At 37.5% G+C, this 22,804-nt stretch overlaps 2 protein-coding genes across 2 annotated transcripts; both read left to right on the plus strand.

The window, feature by feature from the left end:
* Positions 1 to 366: 366 nt before the first annotated feature.
* Positions 367 to 1,980, plus strand: LOC129723509 (uncharacterized). Its single transcript, XM_055677775.1, has 2 exons — positions 367 to 977; positions 1,180 to 1,980. Exons 1-2 carry the CDS (start codon positions 731 to 733, stop codon positions 1,896 to 1,898), a joined length of 966 nt encoding a protein of 321 aa, XP_055533750.1. The 5' UTR covers positions 367 to 730; the 3' UTR covers positions 1,899 to 1,980.
* Positions 1,981 to 9,305: 7,325 nt separating this feature from the next.
* On the plus strand, positions 9,306 to 22,566 carry LOC129720561 (uncharacterized). The gene is made up of 2 exons (XM_055672040.1): positions 9,306 to 9,399; positions 22,034 to 22,566. The coding sequence occupies exons 1-2, from the start codon at positions 9,306 to 9,308 to the stop codon at positions 22,564 to 22,566; spliced, it is 627 nt and encodes a 208-aa protein (XP_055528015.1).
* Positions 22,567 to 22,804: the final 238 nt, after the last annotated feature.

The following is a 22,804-nucleotide window of genomic DNA, read 5'->3' on the forward strand; positions in this document are numbered from 1 at the left end:
GACGCATGTCTGTGTTCTCTGTTTTGAGTGTAGAATTCGTTTCTCCCTCCCAGGTCCAGCCTATAGTTTCGTTACAAACAACATTTTATCCCATTGTACACGAAAATAGCAAACCATCCTTCGACCCAATTTAGTCCCAGTACCCTATAGGCGTATCGGTTCATACCCTTCAACAGCCTCTCGGTTAGCGCAAGCAATCGATCGGTTCGTTGTTTTCACGCGCCAAAACGTCCAGCGCCTAGCCGATCGAGCACGATCCGGCACACGTAGTCGTCAGTCGCACCTTTCCGTGTGTTGGTATTGGTTTGGCGTCGCGCCTATTTTGCCTGTTGCGCTGCGCTGCGCGAGCTCCGAACGCCACCACCGCCGGCTGTTTACGTTTAGTTCTGGTACGTAGTGGCCGAGAGGAACGAACGAGGCGTACGAGCAAAAAAGAATCGCTTATACGTTCTATACGTATGGGTGCAAAGTTACGTGAAATCATATACGCATCATCGCAAGCCGCCTTGAGATTCTCGCGCAAAACTCGGAAAGACTTTTAGTATACAGACTACTACGCGAAGTGCAGCCAGTGTTTGATAGCCAAGTACCACAGAGTGCTAAAAGTGCCATTTTTGTTTCGGTGATAACAGTGTATATTTTCATACGCCACTTTTTGACCTTGCGCAAGTGGAAGAACAGTAGGCTAAGCTCTGTGGCAGTTGTAGTAGTGATCCTTTGTGTGACGACGATGGCACCTCCGGTTGTGACTGCGGCTGTCGTCGCTTCTACACCCGGTCCGGTTGGCAATTCATCGGTGATAGGTTCCAGTAGCCAGGCTCACAGTCGGAGCATCAACATTACCGAAGAAACGCTGAAGCTAATCGATTGCGTCAAAGCACGGCCGGCGCTATGGCATCGAAAGCATCTGCGGCAGCGCGTACAGGTTGCGCATCGCGGCTGGGAGGAAATTCGCCAATCGTTCAACTCCGCTGATGGTGAGTGTGTGTGGCAGTGTTGAGCTAGGGCGGGGCGATAGATTACGTTGCAGTGTGGTTGTTAATTTATTTCAAATTATATCTAACTCTCAATAATTTTAAACTCATAACAAGAAATAATACAGTTTGGGCAGTAATGTTCTGAAATATAGTTATTTTAATAGAGCACTTACGAAATTAATACTTTTCTTCAAATTTCCAGTATCCTCACTTAAAACTCGCTGGAAAACTCTGCGCGATAGCTTTCGCCGAGAGGTGAAACGTATTGAGGATGGCGAGCAAGCCACCTCCACGTGGCCATTGTATGATACGATGTCATTCCTGCTGGGGCACTTTCGAACCAGGGATAACTACTATCCGGCTGGTTCACAATCACCGGAAGAATCAAGTAAGACAGCGGACGAAGAGAACTGGCAGTATCTTGATGGCAAGCACGACTCTTCCAACAACGATGAAGAACCTACCCAGACCGTAGGTTGCAGTGTTGAAGCCATCGAATCGATATATCCCGAAACGAAAAGAGGACGGTACGATTCTGGGGCGACCGCCAAATACAGTTCCCTGGCGGAAGAAAGCGATCCGGAAGACCTGATTGCGGGTGATAACTTTCAAACTGTATCGCAGCCCGAATCGTACGAAAACTTGGAGTTGGAAACCGCTCGCAGCTGTGAAGTGATTGAGCTTCCACCCCAAATTTACAGAGAGGTGACGTTCAAAAATCGACTGCGAGCCCGCATCAAGACAGAACCGGTCGAATTGGAGGATAAAAAGTCTGTAAAAGAGGCTATTATCACGCCGGACTCTGACTACAATTTTCTGATGAGTTTACATCCGTTTATGAGGCAGTTATCTGGCAAGAAGAATCTCTCCTTGAGGATTCAGATACAGCAAATGATCGCCAATGCGCTGGATGAGGATTGAAAGCAGTTTCCCAAACAAACCAGATTTAGCTCTCTAACAAAATTTGTGATTTTTAACCGAAATACATTCGAATTGGCTTTAAGCGTATATTTTCCATTTCAAAATGCAATAAAATATTTCAGAACCTTCCCAGTTTTTAACATCTCTCATTTACACATAAATCTAACCACTCGAGGGGTTTCTTTGAGCAACATCATTCTATGAGCACAAAAGCCGGTGCGCCGTATTCCCTTTCCTGAAACAGAAAATAATGAGCGAAATATTCTGCTTTTTATAGCCTTTCAGAATTCAAATGAGAATGAAAAAAAATAATTGCACTCAATGAATGACAGACGAACCAATCCGAATTGCTCACAATCACCCAAACGCTGATAGGAGGGGCTAGCCCTAACTTTGGCATAGCAGCCAATGCCACTAGTGGACACCTTCCAAAACTGCATCTCCCGCCCAGTACTCTGCAATCTTCCACAAAAACCCGAGGGCTAATTTTTTCCCATCAGCGCAATCAGCAACCTCCCCTGTTCGAGATGAGATGGGAATTTATGTTCCAGCTTATGGACACATATTATGGCTTTCATAAATTTTAAACAAGACGCATAATGACAGTTTAATAGCGAACGGGAGTATTTTCGGGAGATTTATCGTGCAATAATTTTCTAAATAACGGTAAATTTCATTAGGTCTCCTGAATCATAAACGCTGCCGTAGTCAGTCTTCCTCACAACCAGAGGCAACACATGCGGACTGAAAATTCTTGTTCGAAACTTTTGCTGTATATCGTAGTGCCAACAACAGTTTCTCATACCTAAGCTTCTAAGCTACGTTTAATTGCAGATTGCATTTGATATTTGTGAGTGGCCCAATCTGGCGTTCCTGAATGGTAAAAGTTGAATCTTTTGCGCTCACTGCCATCCAACCTCACCGCACGCAAGATGAAAATTTTAATTTTCCAGATAAAATTGTGATTGTCCTTTTTCCCCATCCAGCAGCATCCGTTTTACTATATCCTGATAGCTCGGAGTCTCAGAATGAAACAAAGAAAAAGTTTCATCTAGATGACGTGGTCAACCGTAGCAGTGGGAGGTAGGATGGGGCTGCATAAACCCGTTTGATCTGTTAAGATAAAACCACCTCCACCTCTCTCCGTTCGGACTAGGAGTCCATAAAGTTCGTACACGTACATACACACACATAGGACAATAACAGGCAACAGACAACCGGAAAATTGAAACCGATCTTCTCACTGGGAAAGCAAATCTTTGTGCATTCATGGCACAACCGCAGGTATCAATAGGTTCGTGCAGAACTTCGAAACCAACCTTAGTTCCGTCCTTTGTCACATTCCTAATTTACTTTCCCGGGAGCCTTTTTTATCTGCTGTTTTTTTTTTCTTTATTGTCAGCTTTGGTACGTGAGGATTTGCTAGTGGGGTTGTTGCTGGAGAGAGGAATTGTGCATATATCATGATTTATAATGACATCGACAACCGGAAACGTGTGAGTGATTGGTGATAAGTGTGGAATAAAACTAAATTGAATGGTTAGTGTTCGAAAACGGTTCTTGGTGGTGATTTTATACATTTACGCTGACAAAAAGTCGATACCTTGGGACACTATGAGACCAACTGTCAATTTTAAGAGCACAATTTGAAAAACTTTGTATGACGAACTTACAATTAGCCCTCTAGTGCCCAGTGCCGCCTTTAGATGGCCTCCAGTTGAACCTCTGGAAAGCTTCAATCAATACTTTAAATAAAATGTTTATAAATGTTTATAAAAATTCATAGGGATTTTTTCGAAGTCCGTCTAAAAATTAAAGGGTTAAGTAGTACTACACTGACGTGAAACACATATCAGTCCCATCTGCATTCTCGTCGATTTTGATTTATGGGCACCAGCGGTTAGAATTGTCAATGCTTTTCAAAATAAATTTGAAAATGAAATAATTTTTTCTACAAAGTTTTCAAACTATATCAGGTCAGCATATTAGTCCCATAATAGATATTATAGAAAATAACGCTTGCATTCAAAGTTTGAATGGTGTTTTTCACAACAATTTATTCTTCCTTGTTAATGTTGAGCAAAACAGCACAAAAGCAAATTCAAAGTGATCAATAACAGTCAGATCAAAACCGGAACAATCTTCAATTGAACTATAGGCATATGCGTAACAAGCGAGGATCAGACCTAACGAGGATAAACAATATTTTCACACTTTTAAAGTGATTCACCTGAAAAAAAACTAACAAGTTTGATAAACTCATTTAGTCTCAGTGGTCATAAAGACTGGGGCTGATATGCGATTTTTTTTATTACGTAGTTCTGCAAAACAATCGCATATCAGCCCCACTATAATTAATTCCGTTTTAATTTTCATGAATTGATTTTTTATGAAACAGGAGTATCTTAAACATTCAAATCCATCAATCTGAGAAGAAATCATATGAAGATTGTCGAAGAGAGCATTACTCAAATTCAAACACCGAAACTGTAGAAACTCATTCTAAGAAAATTTTCACGATGATAACCTTTGCGATAATAATCGCGATAATGAATCCGAGCTATACTTTCTTCGACAAAGTCGCAGCTCTGATTAAGGACTTCAAGTTCGTTATACAAAGTCGTTCAAAAACCCGAATGATAATTTACAACATTGCCCTTCTTCAACAAGTAGTCATATTTAAGTAAACAAGTTTCTACCATACCTTCTCGCTGTTATTCTCATAGATTCCGGGAAGAAAAGGTATAGTTAAGCATTTATGTTGAATGTAAGAAGTAATCACTTTAATCTTATAATTTTAGTTACTTGAAATTAATTGTTAATAACATTTTCACGGTGTTCCAAATACCGTTATTATAAAATAAAATACGCCATCAAAACTGTCAATTCCAGTTGGTTTGTATTACTGTTCTGCACTTCTGTGCCAAATTTAAAAATTATCGTTGGACTAATTTTTGAGTTACGCCCTTTTAAAGTTTTAGGGAGGATTTCTCATACAATTATACTTAAACAACCCTTCCAAAACGAACATAGTAGGTATTATTTTGTAGACAACATATGCCCATTGACGACCTTTCTGGAAGATTTTAGCTGTAGTAGGACCTTTGGGTAAATTTCAGGATCAACAAACTCCGGGTAAAATGGCCATTAGACTGGGACACAGTTGTATGGGAAAAAAGCGTTGGTGTAATTTTTTCGCTCCCATGCACTTTTCGTGTTCCTTATGGGTCCTGTAACAACTGTGTAAATTTTCAGATCGATCGGTGGAACCCCGGATTTGCGCCCGATTTTTAAAGTTTCCATACGATTTTATATGGGAAAATCCACTTTTTCAAAACTTATCCTCTAGAAATTTCCAGTTGGCTCCTAAAAATATACGAATACATGATACTTGTAGGAAATTTTCCTGGGGATAATTCTTCTGAAGACTGTAACGCGCTACAAAATTTGTAGAAAAAGTTATTCACCTTAAACTAATCGAATGTTTGACGAACGGCTCAACATTGAATTTTTCCAGCAACACTGCTGCAGCATGCTGCTGTTGCAAACTCAACAACGTGATGAGAAACAGTTTCGCGTAGAATTAAGCATGAAAGCGTGATTTTTTGCTCATAGTATTTTCAAAGAAAATGCTTAGAATATCAATCCCTATATTTTGATAGTATTCGTTGTGTGATTTAAACCCCTCAAAGTGAGAAATCAGCTTTCTAAACACCCCTACGAAGTGAAAAACATTTTCGTGTAGGATTAAGCTTGAAGGTATGATATTTTGTTCACGTTATCTTCATTATCGGAGAGCTTGCTTAAAATATTAACTATCAAGTTTTAATGTAGATTGATTACTCCCCCTTAAAGAGGGAAATAAGCTTTCTAAACACCCACGTCGGATGACAATTTGGGTTCTGGTGCCAAATTAATAGATCATACCCTGGTATCTTTCAGAAAGGAGTTTGGTAGATACATAGCTACAATTTGTGCAGATACATGGCCAGCAGGTCACTACGAACCACCGTAAATGAAGTCTATTGAAAAAGAGAAAAAGAGAGTATTGATCTTTTGACGGGATGTTGGTTGAGCGGGCATCAAGGTGGGCCGCTGAAAGATCCGAAACAACTGGAAAAGGGTAGGTTTTCGTACACAGTACCAAAAAATGAAATTTACAGCTAATACAAATGAATGCATATAGCAGTTTCTAGCACATAAAGAGAAAAACATATACAATTTCACATCGTCAATAATGCACTGTACAGAACCGTTTTAAACCATGTAAATTTGTACGTTAAGTGATGTAAACTTAAAGCTTTGAATATAAATATGCATGCAAATTAACAATATATTCATTTACATTGCATGTGAATATAATGCCACACGGAATATTACATGGTTTCTAATGCTCCGTTTATGTGCATTTAAAGAAATGTAAATTTTTTTTACTGTGTAGTTTTTCTTTAGTTCCCCGTGTTGATTGCAAACCGCTGTCTGTTGAAAATATAAACATCTTTGGCTCAAACTTAATTTTTTTTTACTGATAATTCTGCTAAAAAACACACTACGCAGGGCTATTCGTATTACCCTCCGTCGCTAGCTAAAAACAAAACACCGGAGTGCCATTCGTTTATTAACTTTTTTATCTTCGGCACATGAAGCAATCGAGGGCTTGCAGTTTCGGGGAACACACAAGCATTGGTCGCCACGACGAGATCGACAATGATATAATAATGGATAGCTTGACGGTAGTCATCGCATACAATCACCTGCAATATTTTTTTCATATTTACTTTTGTAAAAATGAAGCGTTTGAAAAAAACACGTGTCAGCAAGGGGGCTCCCGAGGGCTCACGAAGTCGGGAACACTCGGGCCTGTGTTAGCCGAAGCTTCTGAAGGGCTGTTTTATTTAGAACACTGTGGGTTTCCGTTTTGTATAAGCACTGAAGGGCAATGAAAATACCCTCCGTGGCATCGCTTAAAACACACACGCAGTGGTGTGTTGGGTTTGGACATGCCTGGTTTCAAATGGCATTTGCTTGTTGACCGAGATCTACGTCACAATCCAAACACCTGCTTCTGTTTACCTTTTTTCGCTACTAGAACAGACGAATGTCTTCTTCTTCCTCACCTGTGCACACCTCATTGGTTCGTAGTGACCTGCTGGCCATGTATCTGCGCAAATTGTAGTTATGTATCTACCAAACTCCTTTCTGAAAGACACCTGGGTATGATCTATTAAATTGGCAAGTTGTCACACGACGTGGGTGTTTAGAAAGCTTATTTCCCTCTTCTAGGGGGAGTAATCAATCTACATTAAAACTTGATAGTTAATATTTTATACACGAAAATGTTTTTCACTACGTAGGGGTGTTTAGAAAGCTGATTTCTCACTTTTAGGGGTATAAATCACACAACGAATACTATCAAAATATAGGGATTGATATTCTAAGCATTTTCTCCGAAAATACTATGAGCAAAAAATCACGCTTTCAAGCTTAATTCTACGCGAAACTGTTTCTCATCACGTTGTTGAGTTTGCAACAGCAGCATGCTGCAGCAGTGTTGCTGGAAAAATTCAATGTTGAGCCGTTCGTCAGACATTTGATCAGTTTAAGGTGAATAACTTTTTCTACAAATTTTAGTAGCGCCTTACAGTCTTCAGAAGAATTATTCCCAGGAAAATTTCCTATGAATATCATGTATTGGTATATTTTTAGGAGCCAACTGGAAATTTCTAGAGGATAAGTTTTGAAAAAGTGGATTTCTCCATATAAAATCGTATGGAAACTTTAAAAATCGGGCGCAAATCAGGCGTTCCACCGATCGATCTGAAAAGTTACACAGTTGTTACAGAACCCATGAGGAACACGAAAAGTGCATGGGAGCTAACATTTATTTTTTGTCCCACCCTAATGGCCATTTGTCATCCTTAAACAAAAAAACAACGTTTTAACCTCAATTCCCGCTGGAATTCGAATACTAGACCAATGGAAACTTTATTTATTGATGGCTTGACACGAACATGTTTCAATTATAAAAGATATATACTTCACGTCAGATGGTTTCTCGAAGATTAATTATAGGAATAATCAATGCCGGATTTAAGGGTGGCCCAGGGGCCCGGGCCCCGGGTGCCCGCATTTTTGGGGCCCCCACAAATCGAGAAAAAGTTTTTTCTCCATCAAAAATGAGATTCAATCAAAAGTTCGATTCACAGTAAGAAAATTTGAACAGACCATTTCGATCTGAAACTTTCCTTCAGTGTTATTTTTTCGCGAGCGCCAATATCACAATTGAGCAATTCTCGCTGAAACCGTTCCACTGGTGACATGAGGTCTTTCAAAAAAGATATTTTTATGTCTAAATGATTGAAAGTAGCGAAAAAATTAGAAAACCACTTTGGTTAGTTCATATTACCCCTCGGGCACAAACCGGTTAAACGGTTTTAACAAAAATTGATTTTTGAGCAATTCTTTACCTTTTTATCGATTTATTTCTCTAAAATTTGTCATTGAACCCCCTGCAACCAACACATCGTTTTCAAGAGGAATGATAGAGCTTTCATTTGAAGTAGAAAAAATTTGGCCGCCATCTTGGATTTCATCAGAAAAACGTGTTTTTGAGAAAAAATGCTTTAAAATACATTCAAAAGATTAGGTGAGCATTGAGGTTATTTTGTCATTCTGGTCGTTTTTTTACATCGAGCTTCAAACAGTTCAATGCATGATTTCTTACGCTGCTGCGTGTTGTATGTTGCAGCTGTGCGGCTGAGGGACGACAAATTTCTGTTCGTGCGGACGTTGACTAGTAGCATTAATAAGAATTACGATCGAAAAGCTGCTGTGAAGTCAAATTAATCGTTACACCTTAAGACGTTTGAACATTTTGAATGAATTTTCTGGAACAAATTCAGCATTATAAGCGAAGTACGCTGAACTTTTGTTTGGAACCGGATTACCTTTGTATACAACGATGTTTATGCAAGGTATTATTTATAGTATATAATAATAGCCTTGGTGCTACATTCCGATTCGGAACTCGACCTTCTGTTTGTTATACATAGACTTCGCAGCCAAATTTTAAAGTGTACAGGATAATAACGGGGCTAGCGCTACGATCCTACTGACACTAACAGTCTCTCCTGAGTCGAGGCTCGAACCTACGACGACTGGCTTGTTAGGCCACCATCGTACCTCGAGACCAGCTGGGATTATATAGTTCAACACAAGATATTATATAATTATGCTTATGATGAATAACAAAGAACTACGTATTTATAAAATATTCACTGGCCCAATAATGCATACGATATCCGCACTGACATATCATCCTTTGTCTCGTCTATCCAACGCTACGCGCCAACCGATGCTGCCAAGCTACAGGATAAGAAAAACTTTCATAGTTAACTAAATGCGTTCATGGATAGGCTTCCAAAAGAACCTATCAACTCCGATAACACGGACCATAAGGGAGTCATAGGACGTCATGGTATGGGAGAAATTGTCTATAATGGTGAGATATTTGCAGAGTATGGGAACTGCTCCATTATTCATCTCATTAAGCCGATATTTATGAAGAGTGTACGGATTAAACACCAAATTTTCACGAAATCATTGAACAAACAAACAAAATACGCTTACGTGCTCTTATGGAATCTTTCAGCATTGTATATTTAGTAAATTTAGCTAGATTTATCCTGAATTTTGTAAAACAAACCATTTTGCACAACGCTCCCATATCCATCTCAAAACTTAAATCACTGCTCAATTATTTATCTCACGACGCCGTCATATTCATCACACTACAGTGCACTGTTAATCATGAATGAATCACATTATAATGAATGAACGTAGCCGCAGCCCGTCACAGTAGGTTACCTAGATATCCGCTGTAGTTGTTTACGTGCAAATATGGTAACCTAGGTAACGATGACTGTGCTGTTCATTTATGTCAATTATGTCGGAATAATTCAACATTTTCAGTATGATTTGTTCGTATTATCAGAAACCGATTTGGCAACGTTTGATTTTCTTCAACGCCGTGAAAACAGATGAAAATACATACAGTTGAAATTTAGTAATTGTAGAAATTCAACAAATATATTTCTGCTCATTCAAGCTTGTTTTAGGAAATTTGAGGTGAACATTTCAAAGATTAAAGTATTCTTAGTGTAGAGAGTGATTTTGTTTTGTTTTGTGATGAGAAAAACTTTGGTTGGCTGCTGAACGAGTCCCGTTGTAGCCGTACAGAACAATGCGCGGATTTTGTTTTTTGAGGTGGGTGATTGAAATAAATAAGTTTTCGAGTGCAGATGCCTGACTATTATATCAAATTAAGAGCTTTTAAGTGAGTTTTTGAGGATTCTACTTAATGAGAAATCTAAAGTGAACTAAAAAGAATCCACTCCATGGATTAGCAGATCGATTTAGTTAGAAAATATGTGTTTTTTTTTCTGTTTTCAATTGTGTTTTCATGTTACATGAGATGAATATATGGGCTGAGATGAATAATGGAGCAGTTCCCCTACTACGTCTATGTCTGTGTGTACGTGGATATTTTTGGCAAAGTTATGAGCTATGTATTTCCTAAATCGTCAACCTTATCCTTCTAAGATAAATAACCTCTTTTGTAATTGATGACTGCGAGCTAAATTGTGATTTGTATGATTTTGAAGTGTGAAGGGCTTCAAATTACTCTCAAGTTATCGTGAAACAGGGCGCATATATCGTTAGTTGAATTGATGATTGGTACAACTCAATTTTTTTTTAGTTTTTGGTGGCAAACGATGCCTCAAGCACCCGTTCAAAATTTGCAAAAAATCAGGAGTTATGAGTTAGTGTGCCTCAAAGCTCGAATATCAAAGAAAAAATGAAAAAAATGAGGTTTCAACTTGTACAACTTGCTTATAATATGTACATAATAGACCCAAAAAGGTTCAACAAGGATGAGAAGCCAAGAAATCGAAAGTAATAGTGACAATGAAAAAATAAATTTTTCAACATAAATCTCCTAAAACGTGGGGTTTACCTCCCTGTCAAAATACTACATATACATTTCAATGTTGAAAGGATTGGTGTGCTACTTTAATGTAAATATATGATCCATTCACCTTGTCTAATAACTAAACATGAACTGAAAAGTGTTTACACAACATTTTTTTCATTCAATCTCGCTTCTGTTTTTAAAACGAAGTTCTTGCATTGTTCGGAAAAACATAGCTTTTGCCGAAAATATCCACGAATGTAAATAACAAATAATATTGATAGATTTACCACAGACAAACAGGTGTGCGTCTTCGAAAAAAAAATTCTTAAAAATATTCGTCCTTGTTCGAAACGTTATACTTATGCTCCACCATGTGAGCTTACTGCCTACTAACAATTTTTCGTAAAAACGGATTTTTTTGCTTATAACGACACTCGCGCCATTACTGACGGTTCTTGTCTTTGACAATGAGTATACGCGCTTGCTTATAGTGACACCAACGGTAATTTTTTCAACTAAACAAATTTTTGAAATATTCGTTATATTTTGGGCGAAGGAATCGTTACGAGTGGCACGTCTGAATGTCTGTGCATTTACTATAGACCATTTTAAGTAGCCTGCTGATGTTGATGTTGCTTTTACGTGATATTATTACGTAACAATGTTTTAGTTCATGCTGAAAATTTGCTATTTCACCCGACAAAATCTTACAAAATCTTCCCCATGCGAAAATAGTTTTTCTGGTAGTACAAACACGGTATTTACAATCAATCAAACGATTCCGGATGGTTTTAGACGTCACCTTCAATTCAAGTTTCGTTTTGATGGCTCTAGTTGTGAGGAATACATCTTTTTTACGAATTTCACTACTCGGCGGACATTCCTAGAACTAGTTTTCCTTTCCACCCTCGTGGTTCTGATTTCTTCTGGTATTTCTCCGCGACCCCTTACCGATAAACAAAAAGCAAAATTATAAACCCAACTTATGAATTATTAGTTTATCAGTACAGACTTACAGTTTCCACTCACAGAGAACCGTAAATTAATATTTTTTCATTAAGCGAATTTTATTGACAGTCACGTCACGATGAATAGTTTATTTTACACCTGTTATTTCTTCCACTTAAAATATAGGTCAATGAATTTTTTTTCCGCTCACGGACAAAATACCATGATTTTCGACAGATAGCATTTCTCAAGTAACAACACTGGTTTTATTTAAGTTTCATAGCGCTGTTTTGGCTGTACCGTTCTGAATCGAAACCCGTACAGTATCGAAATCCGTACACCTTGATGTTTTTCGTCAGTTTTAAGCATTATAAAAATGAAAATTCATATGATAGTTACATGTTTGTACATGTAACTATCATATGAATTTTTATTTTTACAATGCTTAAAACTGACGAAAAACATCAAGGTGTACGGGTTTCGATACTGTACGGGTTTCGATACAGCACGGTTTAAAGCGATATAAAACTTTGATAAAACCAATATTGTTACTAGGGTTTTCTATTCCTTGCCCATAATGTAAGCAATCTCATACAAATATTGCGTTCAAACATGCCTTATACATGATAGGTTAAAATTCAGATGAACTTATAAGCAATGCTCACACCTATTATTTTTTTTTCACCACTGGTCGCCGTAATCTAATATGGGTGGATTGGAACAAATGGAACCTATGGAACCAGTTTGTAGTACTTGAGCTAAGCTTTTTTTCAAATCCACAGTAATTATTTTTCGGGTTAGAGCAAGATCGCGCCAAATGACCTATGGTCGAATATCGACCATTTTTGATTTGAATGAAACTTTGCACACGTATTTGGCTTAGCAAACTGAGCATTTTTCACAGATAGAGAGATTTTTTACACCCATGAGTTACATTCTAAAAGGGCGTATGCCTTTTGGCATAGGTTTTATTCGAAGCATTGTTGCCAAGAAACCGTTGGTAGTATCGAAAAACTGTCTGAGAATGAGTTGTAGCGAATCAAAAATGCATCATGAAAAAAATATCCATTGTACAAATAAAAAATTTTCTTGACCAAAAAAAAAATAAAAAATAAACATGAAATTTCAATTAAAAAAATAAGTTGAATTTTTTTTTCATTTTTTTTTTAAAGAAACTTGACGTTAATACGCAACTTTTAACAAAAAGTCCAGGATAGAGAAATGAAAAATAATTTTTTTATGGTAGATTAATTTTTTTATGAAAATTCTAATTCAAACACTTTTCAAAGTATTTGTATTCTGATGATTTTAAAAGATGCAGAGAGTCATTTTGAATCAAAAAGCTTTTGGTAGTAAACATTCTAAATGCATTGGTTTTCGAGTTATTTTAAAGTTAAACTCGAAAAATTATTAATATTTCTGAAAATACACGTTTTTCTTAATTTGTCCATGGTTATCCAGCAAAAACCATACATTCATTGGAATGTTTGATCAGAAATATACAGTTCATTCTTTGACAACAAAACGATTGGATAAATAACTCAAGCGCTAAACCTTATGCTACCTACACGTTCCCCCTTGCCGAATGTTTTATAAAATAATATGTTTGTCGTGCAATACTACCTACTTGTTTACTAATAATAACTGTTTGTAAAGTACGCAACCAATAACTACTGGGTTACCTATAATATCTGTTTTCATATATAAATACGATTGCACTAATCCAGATGTGTTAGTAACAGTTTGCATTTTGTGAAGATGAATAAAGTGAAAATGGAATACACCAAGCCCAAATGCTGTAAATCCTTTCCTGATCATCAGTGCTCATCAAGCTTACGCAAATTAAACAAAAACGTTATTGCAAAATTAAAAATATTGAACAGTCAAGCCCATTTTAATACGTCTCTATCAATTAGAGATTCGTGTAGTTATTGGAATGATAGTCAAGCCACCATTCATCCCTTCGTTGTTTACTATTCAGAATCTGGAACACTTAAGAATATCAGCTTCATCATAATATCGGAAGTACTCCATCATGATACTGTTGCGGTTGAGTAATGAGATTTTTGAAAACAAAAATAGAGTTGAAAAAATCGATATTAATGTCTGATGGAGCTGCCTCACAATATAAAAATAGAAAAAACATTGTAAGTCTTTGCAAGTTCAAAACAAAATATAACGTCGATGCAGAGTGGCATTTTTTGCGACTTCTCATGGTAAAGGCCCATGCGTTGCAATTGGTGGCATATTAAAACGAATGGCAGGAAATGCAAGTTTAGCTAAAAAACATGAACATCCCATTACAAGCGCAAAAGAATTGTATGATTGGTCTAATCGGAAAAGTAATAAAAATTCATCAAAAATGTCATTTAGTTGGGTATCATATGAAGAATATGAACAAGGAGTAACAGAATGGAGCAATATTTTTAAAAAATCTATAATAATAGCTGCCACACAAAACTATTACTCTTTTGTTCCGATTTCATAAAATAAGATACAAACGAAGCTGTTTTCAAAACATGACGAATCATTTACTTATGATGTATATAAAATATAAGGTGAAACTAGTTCTGTAAAGTATCTATGTCATAAAAACAATATGTTCCTAAGATAATAACACTCGAAAATAAATGTTTGATTCTTATATATATTTATATCACTTAGAACATTTAACTCTTTTCTTGAGAACCGTTCGCCCAATCGTTTTGTTGTCAAAGAATGAATTCTATATTTTTGATCAAGCATTTCATTGAACGTATGGTTTTTGCTGGAGAACCATGGACAAATTAAGAAAAACGTGTATTTTCCTAAATGATTATAATTTTTCGAGCTTAAATTTAAAATAACTCGAAAACCACTGCATTTAGAATGTTTACTACCAAGAGCTTTTTGAGTCAAAAAGACTCTCTGCATCTTTTAAAATCATCAGAATGCAAATATTTTGAAAAATGTTTGAATTAGAATTTTCATAAAAAAATTAATCTACCATAAAAAATTATTTTTCATTTCGCCATCCTGGACTTTTTGTTAAAAGTTCCGTATTAACGTCAAGTTTCTTTAAAAAAAAAAAAATAAAAAAAAATTCAATTATTTTTTCTTAAATTAAAATTTTATGTTTATTTTTTATTTTTTTTGGTCAAGAAATTTTTTTTTGTACAGTGGATATTTTTAATGATGCATTTTCGATTCGCTACAACTCATTCTCAGACAGTTTTTCGATACAACCAACAGTTTCTGGGCTACAAGGCTTCGAATAAAACCTATGCTAAGAGGCATACGCCCTTTTAGAATGTAACTCATGGGTGTAAAAAATCTCTCCACCTGTGAAAAATGCCCAGTTTGCTAAGCCACATTCGTGTGCAAAGTTTCATTCGAATGAAAAATGGTGGATTAAATTTTCGCGTATTTCCAGGCGATTTGAAATGATTTTGCTCGTTATAATTTTAATAGTACTTTCTAACATGTCTAATGATTTGCTACTCCTAATTGCTTGCGAAAAAAGAAATATTTCTAAATTTCATTGCTAAAATTTTGGATAAATTATCTGTTGAATTTTCAGATTGACTGAGACATTTTCAAGAATTTCTACTGAAATATAAAATTGAGGAATGCCTGAGAATTCTAACTTTTCTCTTGTCGGAATGAATACTCCTGTGTTTTTTATTACATCGTAGATTTTGATGGATTGGGGTTATGTACAAGATACAAGTAGGAAGGTCTTCATTCGTCGCCTTAAATGATGAAAGATTATCTAGTCTTCTAGTTTCTGGAATCACACTACTCTTAGTTCACTTAGCTGAATTCTTATTTCCTACACAAATTCTCACGATAGTTGCTCGCGGAAACTTCAACACTTTCTAGAACCTTTGCGATATTCGTTCGTGCGAGTTTTAGAATTATCGGAATTTAACCGCGATCGTTCGCGGGGGAAACTAAGGCTCGCGGATTCGATGAAAATTTCAAATACAATCACATGCTGCTTTCGGGTGTTTTAAAATTAATTACTACCTATTTCTTCGACGGTCCGAACTAGAATAATTTATTTGCTCAAGTGTAGTCCTAACTGCTCTGCCTTGTACCCTAAAACTGATAACTCAGCATCAGCAGCGAGGTGACACTTGATTCCTCTGGCTGCGATGATGCTGACGGTGCTCCTTTGGTGCTGCAACAAAGCGTAAAAGTTAGGACCTCATTCGAGTGCAAACTTTAAACATCCTCACTAAAAGTAAATAAAGATAAAACATGCATGTGTTAAAACAAATCACTTGTGCTATGTTTTTGAAGAGATGTGCCTTCGAAATACAGATTTATTGATCGCTATTCTGCAATGCCTAATAAAAAATTGTTATTCATGATGACAGTTCTCACCTTTCAGCTTCTGCATCTTCATAACTTTGAATTGATTAGTTGATCAGAGAACAGGGTCATCTCTTTAAATATGCATTGCTAAATGAAGAATGAAAAACAGCATTAATTGACAGGTGAGCAAAACAATCCTGACGATGGCACGCCAATTGACTTTACTGATTATGAATGGCTTTTATAGAGTTATTTATTAGGAATTGCTGTTTGGAAGCGAAACCAGTAATATGCAGGCTACACAATTACTACGAAAGTCAATTCGTTTCTTCCCAGACCGTCCGATTTTTTGACAGGTGTCTATTAGGTGCCCAAGCTACTGACAGCAAATAGCAATTTGACAATCCAAATAATCAGTTTTTTCGCAAAAATTATGCTAGAGATGACAAGATGCGAACATTATTTTGTGATTCTTGATGGTGGAGATCATTGATTAACTTAAATTGATGGGTATGCTCCAAATTTTACTCTAAAAATCTACTCTAAACTTTATGAACCTCACCAGAAGAAGTTATTTCATGATATTGGTAAACGCTTGAAAAAATTTTCATGTAAAGAGGAGTAATCTGACACCTGAACCTATTGGTAAGGAGTCAATTCATCAGAAGATGTGCGTTACGCGAAAGCAATCGATGGCACATCCTCTCGATAGGATCAAAACCAGCACTTCACTTCAGTGTTAGGCTGCGAAAAGAAATGCATGCACGCACTTCCGGCACTCTTCACTCAACAGCCCTCGACGGTGTGCGTCATCGTTTTTTTTCCATTCAATAAACGAGATGAAATTTTATAATTTACGATTATGATTATGTTTGTTTATTGATCCAGCAATAGCAGCAGCATCAGATAGCACGTAGATAACGATATGAGGCCGGGAATGGTTCTCGTCCTCGTTTCGATTTTGCGCCACACGCACTCGCGTGGAATTCGACAGGAAAAATTAGAATGCGTTCGGTAGATTAAAGGCAAAGCCCTCGCATGCAAAGGCAAGTCGTTGCCGATGTTACCGCCTGCGGAGAGACACCCTAGCAGCGGTCCCCGTTTCGGCAGAGTGTCAATTTTCGAAATCGTTTTATGGTATTCGGATATGAATGGCTGGGGAACGAAAACGCAATTTTGGTAAATTGAATTCGATAATCCCGTTTACTGTTTCGTCAGAGTCATATCAGTGCAGCAGTGGGACACGTGAGGTGACGGTCGTGTTCTAAGCGCCATAATAATTATGATCCGGAAATTGGTATTTACTTTATAAATTTAAAGTGGCAAGATAACATGGTGGTGAAGCTGTGCACTCTCTTACACATTCCATTTCCATTTGATATGAGTTTTCTTTGCCATAAATTGGCATTACATTTTTCAGAACAAATCCATTTCTCCTGCTTTTGTGTTCTTCCCGTTTCTGTTCAAGTTATACGAAACGGTCGTTCAAGCCTTCTCGAAAAAAAAACCTCATTTACGATGTACTCATAAATATTCGTGTTTCGTGGAAATTTACATTCGCAAGCACATTAGATTGTTTCCGGCGCCCCGTAAAGTGTCGTCCTGTGTTCGTTATGAAACCATACGCGACCGAGCGACTGCAGCAGCATCCTGGACCGCGTATGATACCGTTTAATATTTTATGACGTTGTCGCACAATGAAGGGTGCTCTGCGCTCGGGAAAAGTAATGTACCCAATCGTGAAGGAATCAAAAGCAAATAAAACAACACCGATCGACTTATGTGGGGGTGACAGATAAACAAGAAGTTTTAAATAAAGTATTAAATCGGTACTACCCTCGCTTGTGAAGTTTAGTCAGTTTTTCTGAAGAAATTCATCACATGAATAAACGACGACTTTGGAAACTGGCGTTTCTTCACCGAAATTGAGTTATACATATTATTCTCGTATATGTGTAATAAATTACTAGTTCTTTGTTGAATATCATAGTCATCGACAGTTTTCTTCATAAGGATTAAGGATATTATATACCAATTTTTCAATAGTGTATTTCAAACAATAGTTTGTTTTTCGTTGCATTAATTTAACCGTAAAAGAATTTCCTGATCGATTGATGCCAAAACCTCGAAAACCTGATTATAAATGACTGAAAAATAAGCGCTCAAAACCCTGGTTTTCTCTGGTTGAATTACTTGATTTTCAAATTCAGGTACCAAACTTCCAGATAGACGTAGTCCCACGTCAAAAATGGTTCCCTTCTCCTAGGGAATATATAAGAACACACACACAATAACCATTTCAGAGCAGTTCAACAATTTCGACGAATGCAAAACTGAATGCCCACCCAATTTTATAACCGTGTCTTGAAGCATTTTTGATGTAGGAGGTCCCTCAATTTGCATTCTTTGTTCGGCAACATAGAATGCAAATTGAGGGACCTGGTAACTTCGCAAGTGTCACAAAAATTGTCCACTTTCAAAACTGTCGACACTAAAGTATACAAACGATTTCACTTTCTTACCGGTTGGCTGTTGTTTTTGTTATTTTGCTCACTTGAGTGCACAGCGACACACCCACCGGAAGTATAACTCTTGGCAGTCACGTATAATAGCTAGCATGCAGAAGTTCAGTCTTCTTTGTCTATCCAATTACTGTTGCAAGAGGATGATATAGGTGCTGGAAAAGGGATCGACCACTAGCAAGCGCAGCAGGCGGCGATTTCAAAAATAATATGTTTGTATGATTTTGGTTGCCAAATCTGCAGAGCTAGATTTTAAATTCTGTCTGTGTGGGAAGCACCGTCATATAGACATGTCTGTGGCATTACTAAATATGTCCGGACATGTTGGTTAGGATGTCCCAAAATTGCACAAGTCTGGAATCCCGGGAGCTCTCCCTCCAGATGATAGAAAATGGTGTTACAAACAAACTTTTGTTCGGTGGCAGCTCTAGAAAATGATGTTTTCAACTGGCCGCGATGACTTTTTTGAAAAAATTGGTTTTTCTTATGTTAAATCCAAAAAACATGTCCAGTTCAATTTTCCATGGAACCTAATCTTTTTATATTTTTTACAGGTTCCTTAGGGTTCAAACTGTAAGGGAAAAATTCGTTACGGATTGATTATCGTCAATTTATTTTCCTAAAAAAAATTATCAGTTGGAAAAAAGATTTTTCAAGTATACTTTGACATTCAATCAATAAAATTGGGTATTAAACCTAATGCTCTCACCAACTGAATACCATTAAAAGTTGGGAAATTTTATGGGGTAGAACATTGCTAAAGAATATATGGCTCTGAAATAACTTGATTTTGAGTTATTCGTGATTTACTGTGGAATTGAATCCAGTACTTTGATACTCTATACAAACTATGTGCAGTCTTCAGCAAAGTTTCTCAGTGTAATAAGAACTTCAATTTGACGCTAAGTTTAGTTCGCGATTTGGCCGCAAAGATAGCGCTTCGACATCAACTCTTATTCTTAAGTTGTATTTTTTCATGAAACCTATGGTTCTATTCAAACTGAAATATCACAAAAACACAGAAAACACATCTTTCAAAATTTCAGAAAATGAAGATTTTTTGATGAACAATTTTTAGAAACAATCATGGTTTGCTAATACTTGCTACCCGCTGAGATATCTACTTCACAAAATTATGTATTTTTTCAAATTTTGTGTAATATTTTCACTTAAGTACTTCAAAAACTTCTGTACTCGGGAGAAAATGACGTAATTATTCGATTTCTATCGAGAAAAAAATTGTAAGAAATTAATTCGAGTGAACTCATAAAATTATCACAATAAAACGTGAAAATCAGACAAAATTTATAAAAACTCGTAGATCTCTGAAACTTGAAGAGTAAGAAATTTTGTGTATTCTGTAAAGTTTCATGGAATTTAGAGATCTACAGCTTTTTTGAATACCGCAAAGCTCTAGCGCATAAAGGAAAGAAGTTAGCATCGCAACGCCCTCTTCGCGGCTAAACTCCAAACTAATTCAAAAGTCCAAAATGAAGCCCTAACTATGCCAAAAAACTTTCTAGAAGATCGGAAACCGGCTGGTCAAACCCTGGGAGCACTATTAATTTCGTTCCGCTAGATTCCATTTCTGGTCCAGTGTGCCTTGGTGTTGTTACATTAGTGTATTACCATTGCCAAATGACGCCATCTAGCACGTTGGGCCCCTCTATTCCTGGTGCCGGTGGGGTCATTGAAGAGAACCGATTTTACCGCACTGTCGTCCGGCATTCTCGCGACATGCCCGGCCCATCGTAACCTCCCGACCTTCGCCAGGTGCACAATGGGCATTGCTCCAAGTAGTGCCTGCAATATTGTCCGCAACACTTTTCGTTCAAATGCGGCCAGTACGCTTATGTCCTCCGTGAGCAGCGTCACGGTTTCGATTCCATAAAGGTCTAATAAGGATTTTGCACATCGTCAATTTCGTGCGGCGGTTTATGCTTCTGGATCTAAGCGTCCTGCGAAGGGCAAAGCAGATTCGATTTACAGCTTGAATAGGTCGTTGGACCTCCCTACTTGTGTTATTGTCGGCAGTTACAGAAGATCCCAAGTATACGAACTCCTTTTTTTAAATACCCTCCACGGACCCCTACACCAAAGAGCTCACACAGAGGCCCCCTGGTAGTGGACACTGACTAATAGCAAAAAGAAAAACAATACGCGGAGAATTTAACTATAAACAAACAACTAGGTGATATCCCAGTGGAACTAAGTTCCTCTGAAGGGAATCACATACTATAACACAAAAAATTAAGATGTAGTCATTACGGCTACGGCGGGATTACGGTTACGGCTACAATGATAAGGACAAACCAAACAAGTTAACAATTAAAGTTGCAGGGAAAAACCAGCAGGAGCCAGATAAACCTACATTTACAAAAAGGTTGGCGCAACTAAAATAAATATTCGTTTACATTTCTTATAAAATGTTGCTTTAGTTTGATTTTAAACAGGATGGTAAGTTGTTAGTTTTAGTTCGTAAGGCAGCAAATTGTACTTTAACGGGCCATAACACAGGATGCGTGTTGAACCCAAGTTCATGCTAGCTTTACTTCTCAAAAGTTCAGATGCATTTCTGGTGTTTTGACGGTTAATCCTAGCTGTGAAAGTCATGTCGTGATGAAAATTTTGTTTGTGTAATGTATTGCGGACAAAAAGAATTGTTTGAGAATCACGTAATCCTAAAATAGGAATTATTCTATGGTTCAAATTTGTGTAGAGTAATTCAGTTGGGTACAAGTGAGGAAAATTGAAAATTACCATTACACACGTGTTCTGAAGTGTTTGATTTTTTTTTTTGTTTTGATTTAGCAGCATGACCCCAAACAATAATTAAGTATTGGAAAAGGTAGAATGAATGCACGCATAATAAAAGCTTAATAATGCTTTAATAGGCACAAACCGTCGTACCCTTTTCATAAGGCCACATAGAGTGGAAATTTTACATGACACTTTTCCATGATGAATTCCCCATGAAAGACAGGAATCTAAGTGATGCCCCAAATATTTGAGAGAAGACACTTTTTCGATGAACAAATTTCTCACACATGGATCGGGATGTTGAGGAATTTTTTTGCGCAGCGAATGGATTATCATATACTTTGTTTTCGTGAGGTTTAGAGAGAGGAAATTGCCATCAAAATATTCAATTAGAGTGCATAAATCGGATTCCATGTGAGTAAAAACCGTTTGAACACTAGAACTAGGATGAAACAATGCTGCCGAAGTCGTTGATAAAAACTAAGAATAGTAAAGGACCGATATTGCTTCCTTGAGGTACTCCTATATCAATCAGGTTTAAACTACTACGCACACCTTCAGTTATTACAAATTGTTGTCGATTTGATAAATAACTTTCGATTGAGTCGTTGGCAACTCCTCTTACCCCATAGCGATCAAGCTTCCTAAGCAGTGGTTTAGAGTATCAAAGTCAAAGTCCGCTTCTCGGGAAGCTATAACTAACGAATGCAGCCAGCACTGGATCCAGTGGCACTTCATCCCACCACGGGCCCCTTCTTTCGGCGGCCTATGGGAGGCTGCAGTGAAAACCGCGAAAACATCACTGGTAAAAATTCTCGGCAGCACCCAGCTCTCCTTTGAGGATTACGCGACCGTGCTTTCCCAGATCGAAGCCAACATGAATAGCCGTCCGCTGACATCGCTATCGAACGATCCTTCGGAGCTAGACGTTCTAACTCCCGGTCATTTCATCATCGGATCGCCACTTATCAGCCTGCCGGAGCCGAATTACACAAACATCCTAACCAATCGGCTTGATCACTACCAGCAGCTGCAAAAACTTATCCAACAACATTGGGACCGGTGGAGGAAAGTATACCTCACAGAACTCAACCATCAGCGAGAGAAGGCTACATTTTCGACCCACATCCAGGTCGAACAAATTGTTTTGGTCAAGGAGGACTGAAAACCTTGCATCTCTTGGCCTCTCGCACCGATAGAAGAAATTCATCTCGGAGCCGACGGAGTGGTACGAGTTGCCACTTTGCGAACAGCTACTTCGACCTACAAACGCCCTATCTTGCGGATTTTTCCACTCCCCGACAACCAGCAACCAACAGCCGAACCAGATGATCCTCCAGAAACCGAAGAAGCTGAAAAAGGTACAAAACAAAAAAGAGAAGATTAAGTTAAAAAATTCATTC

This window comes from Wyeomyia smithii, chromosome 2 (assembly GCF_029784165.1).
Source record: "Wyeomyia smithii strain HCP4-BCI-WySm-NY-G18 chromosome 2, ASM2978416v1, whole genome shotgun sequence".
Lineage (NCBI taxonomy): Eukaryota > Metazoa > Arthropoda > Insecta > Diptera > Culicidae > Wyeomyia > Wyeomyia smithii.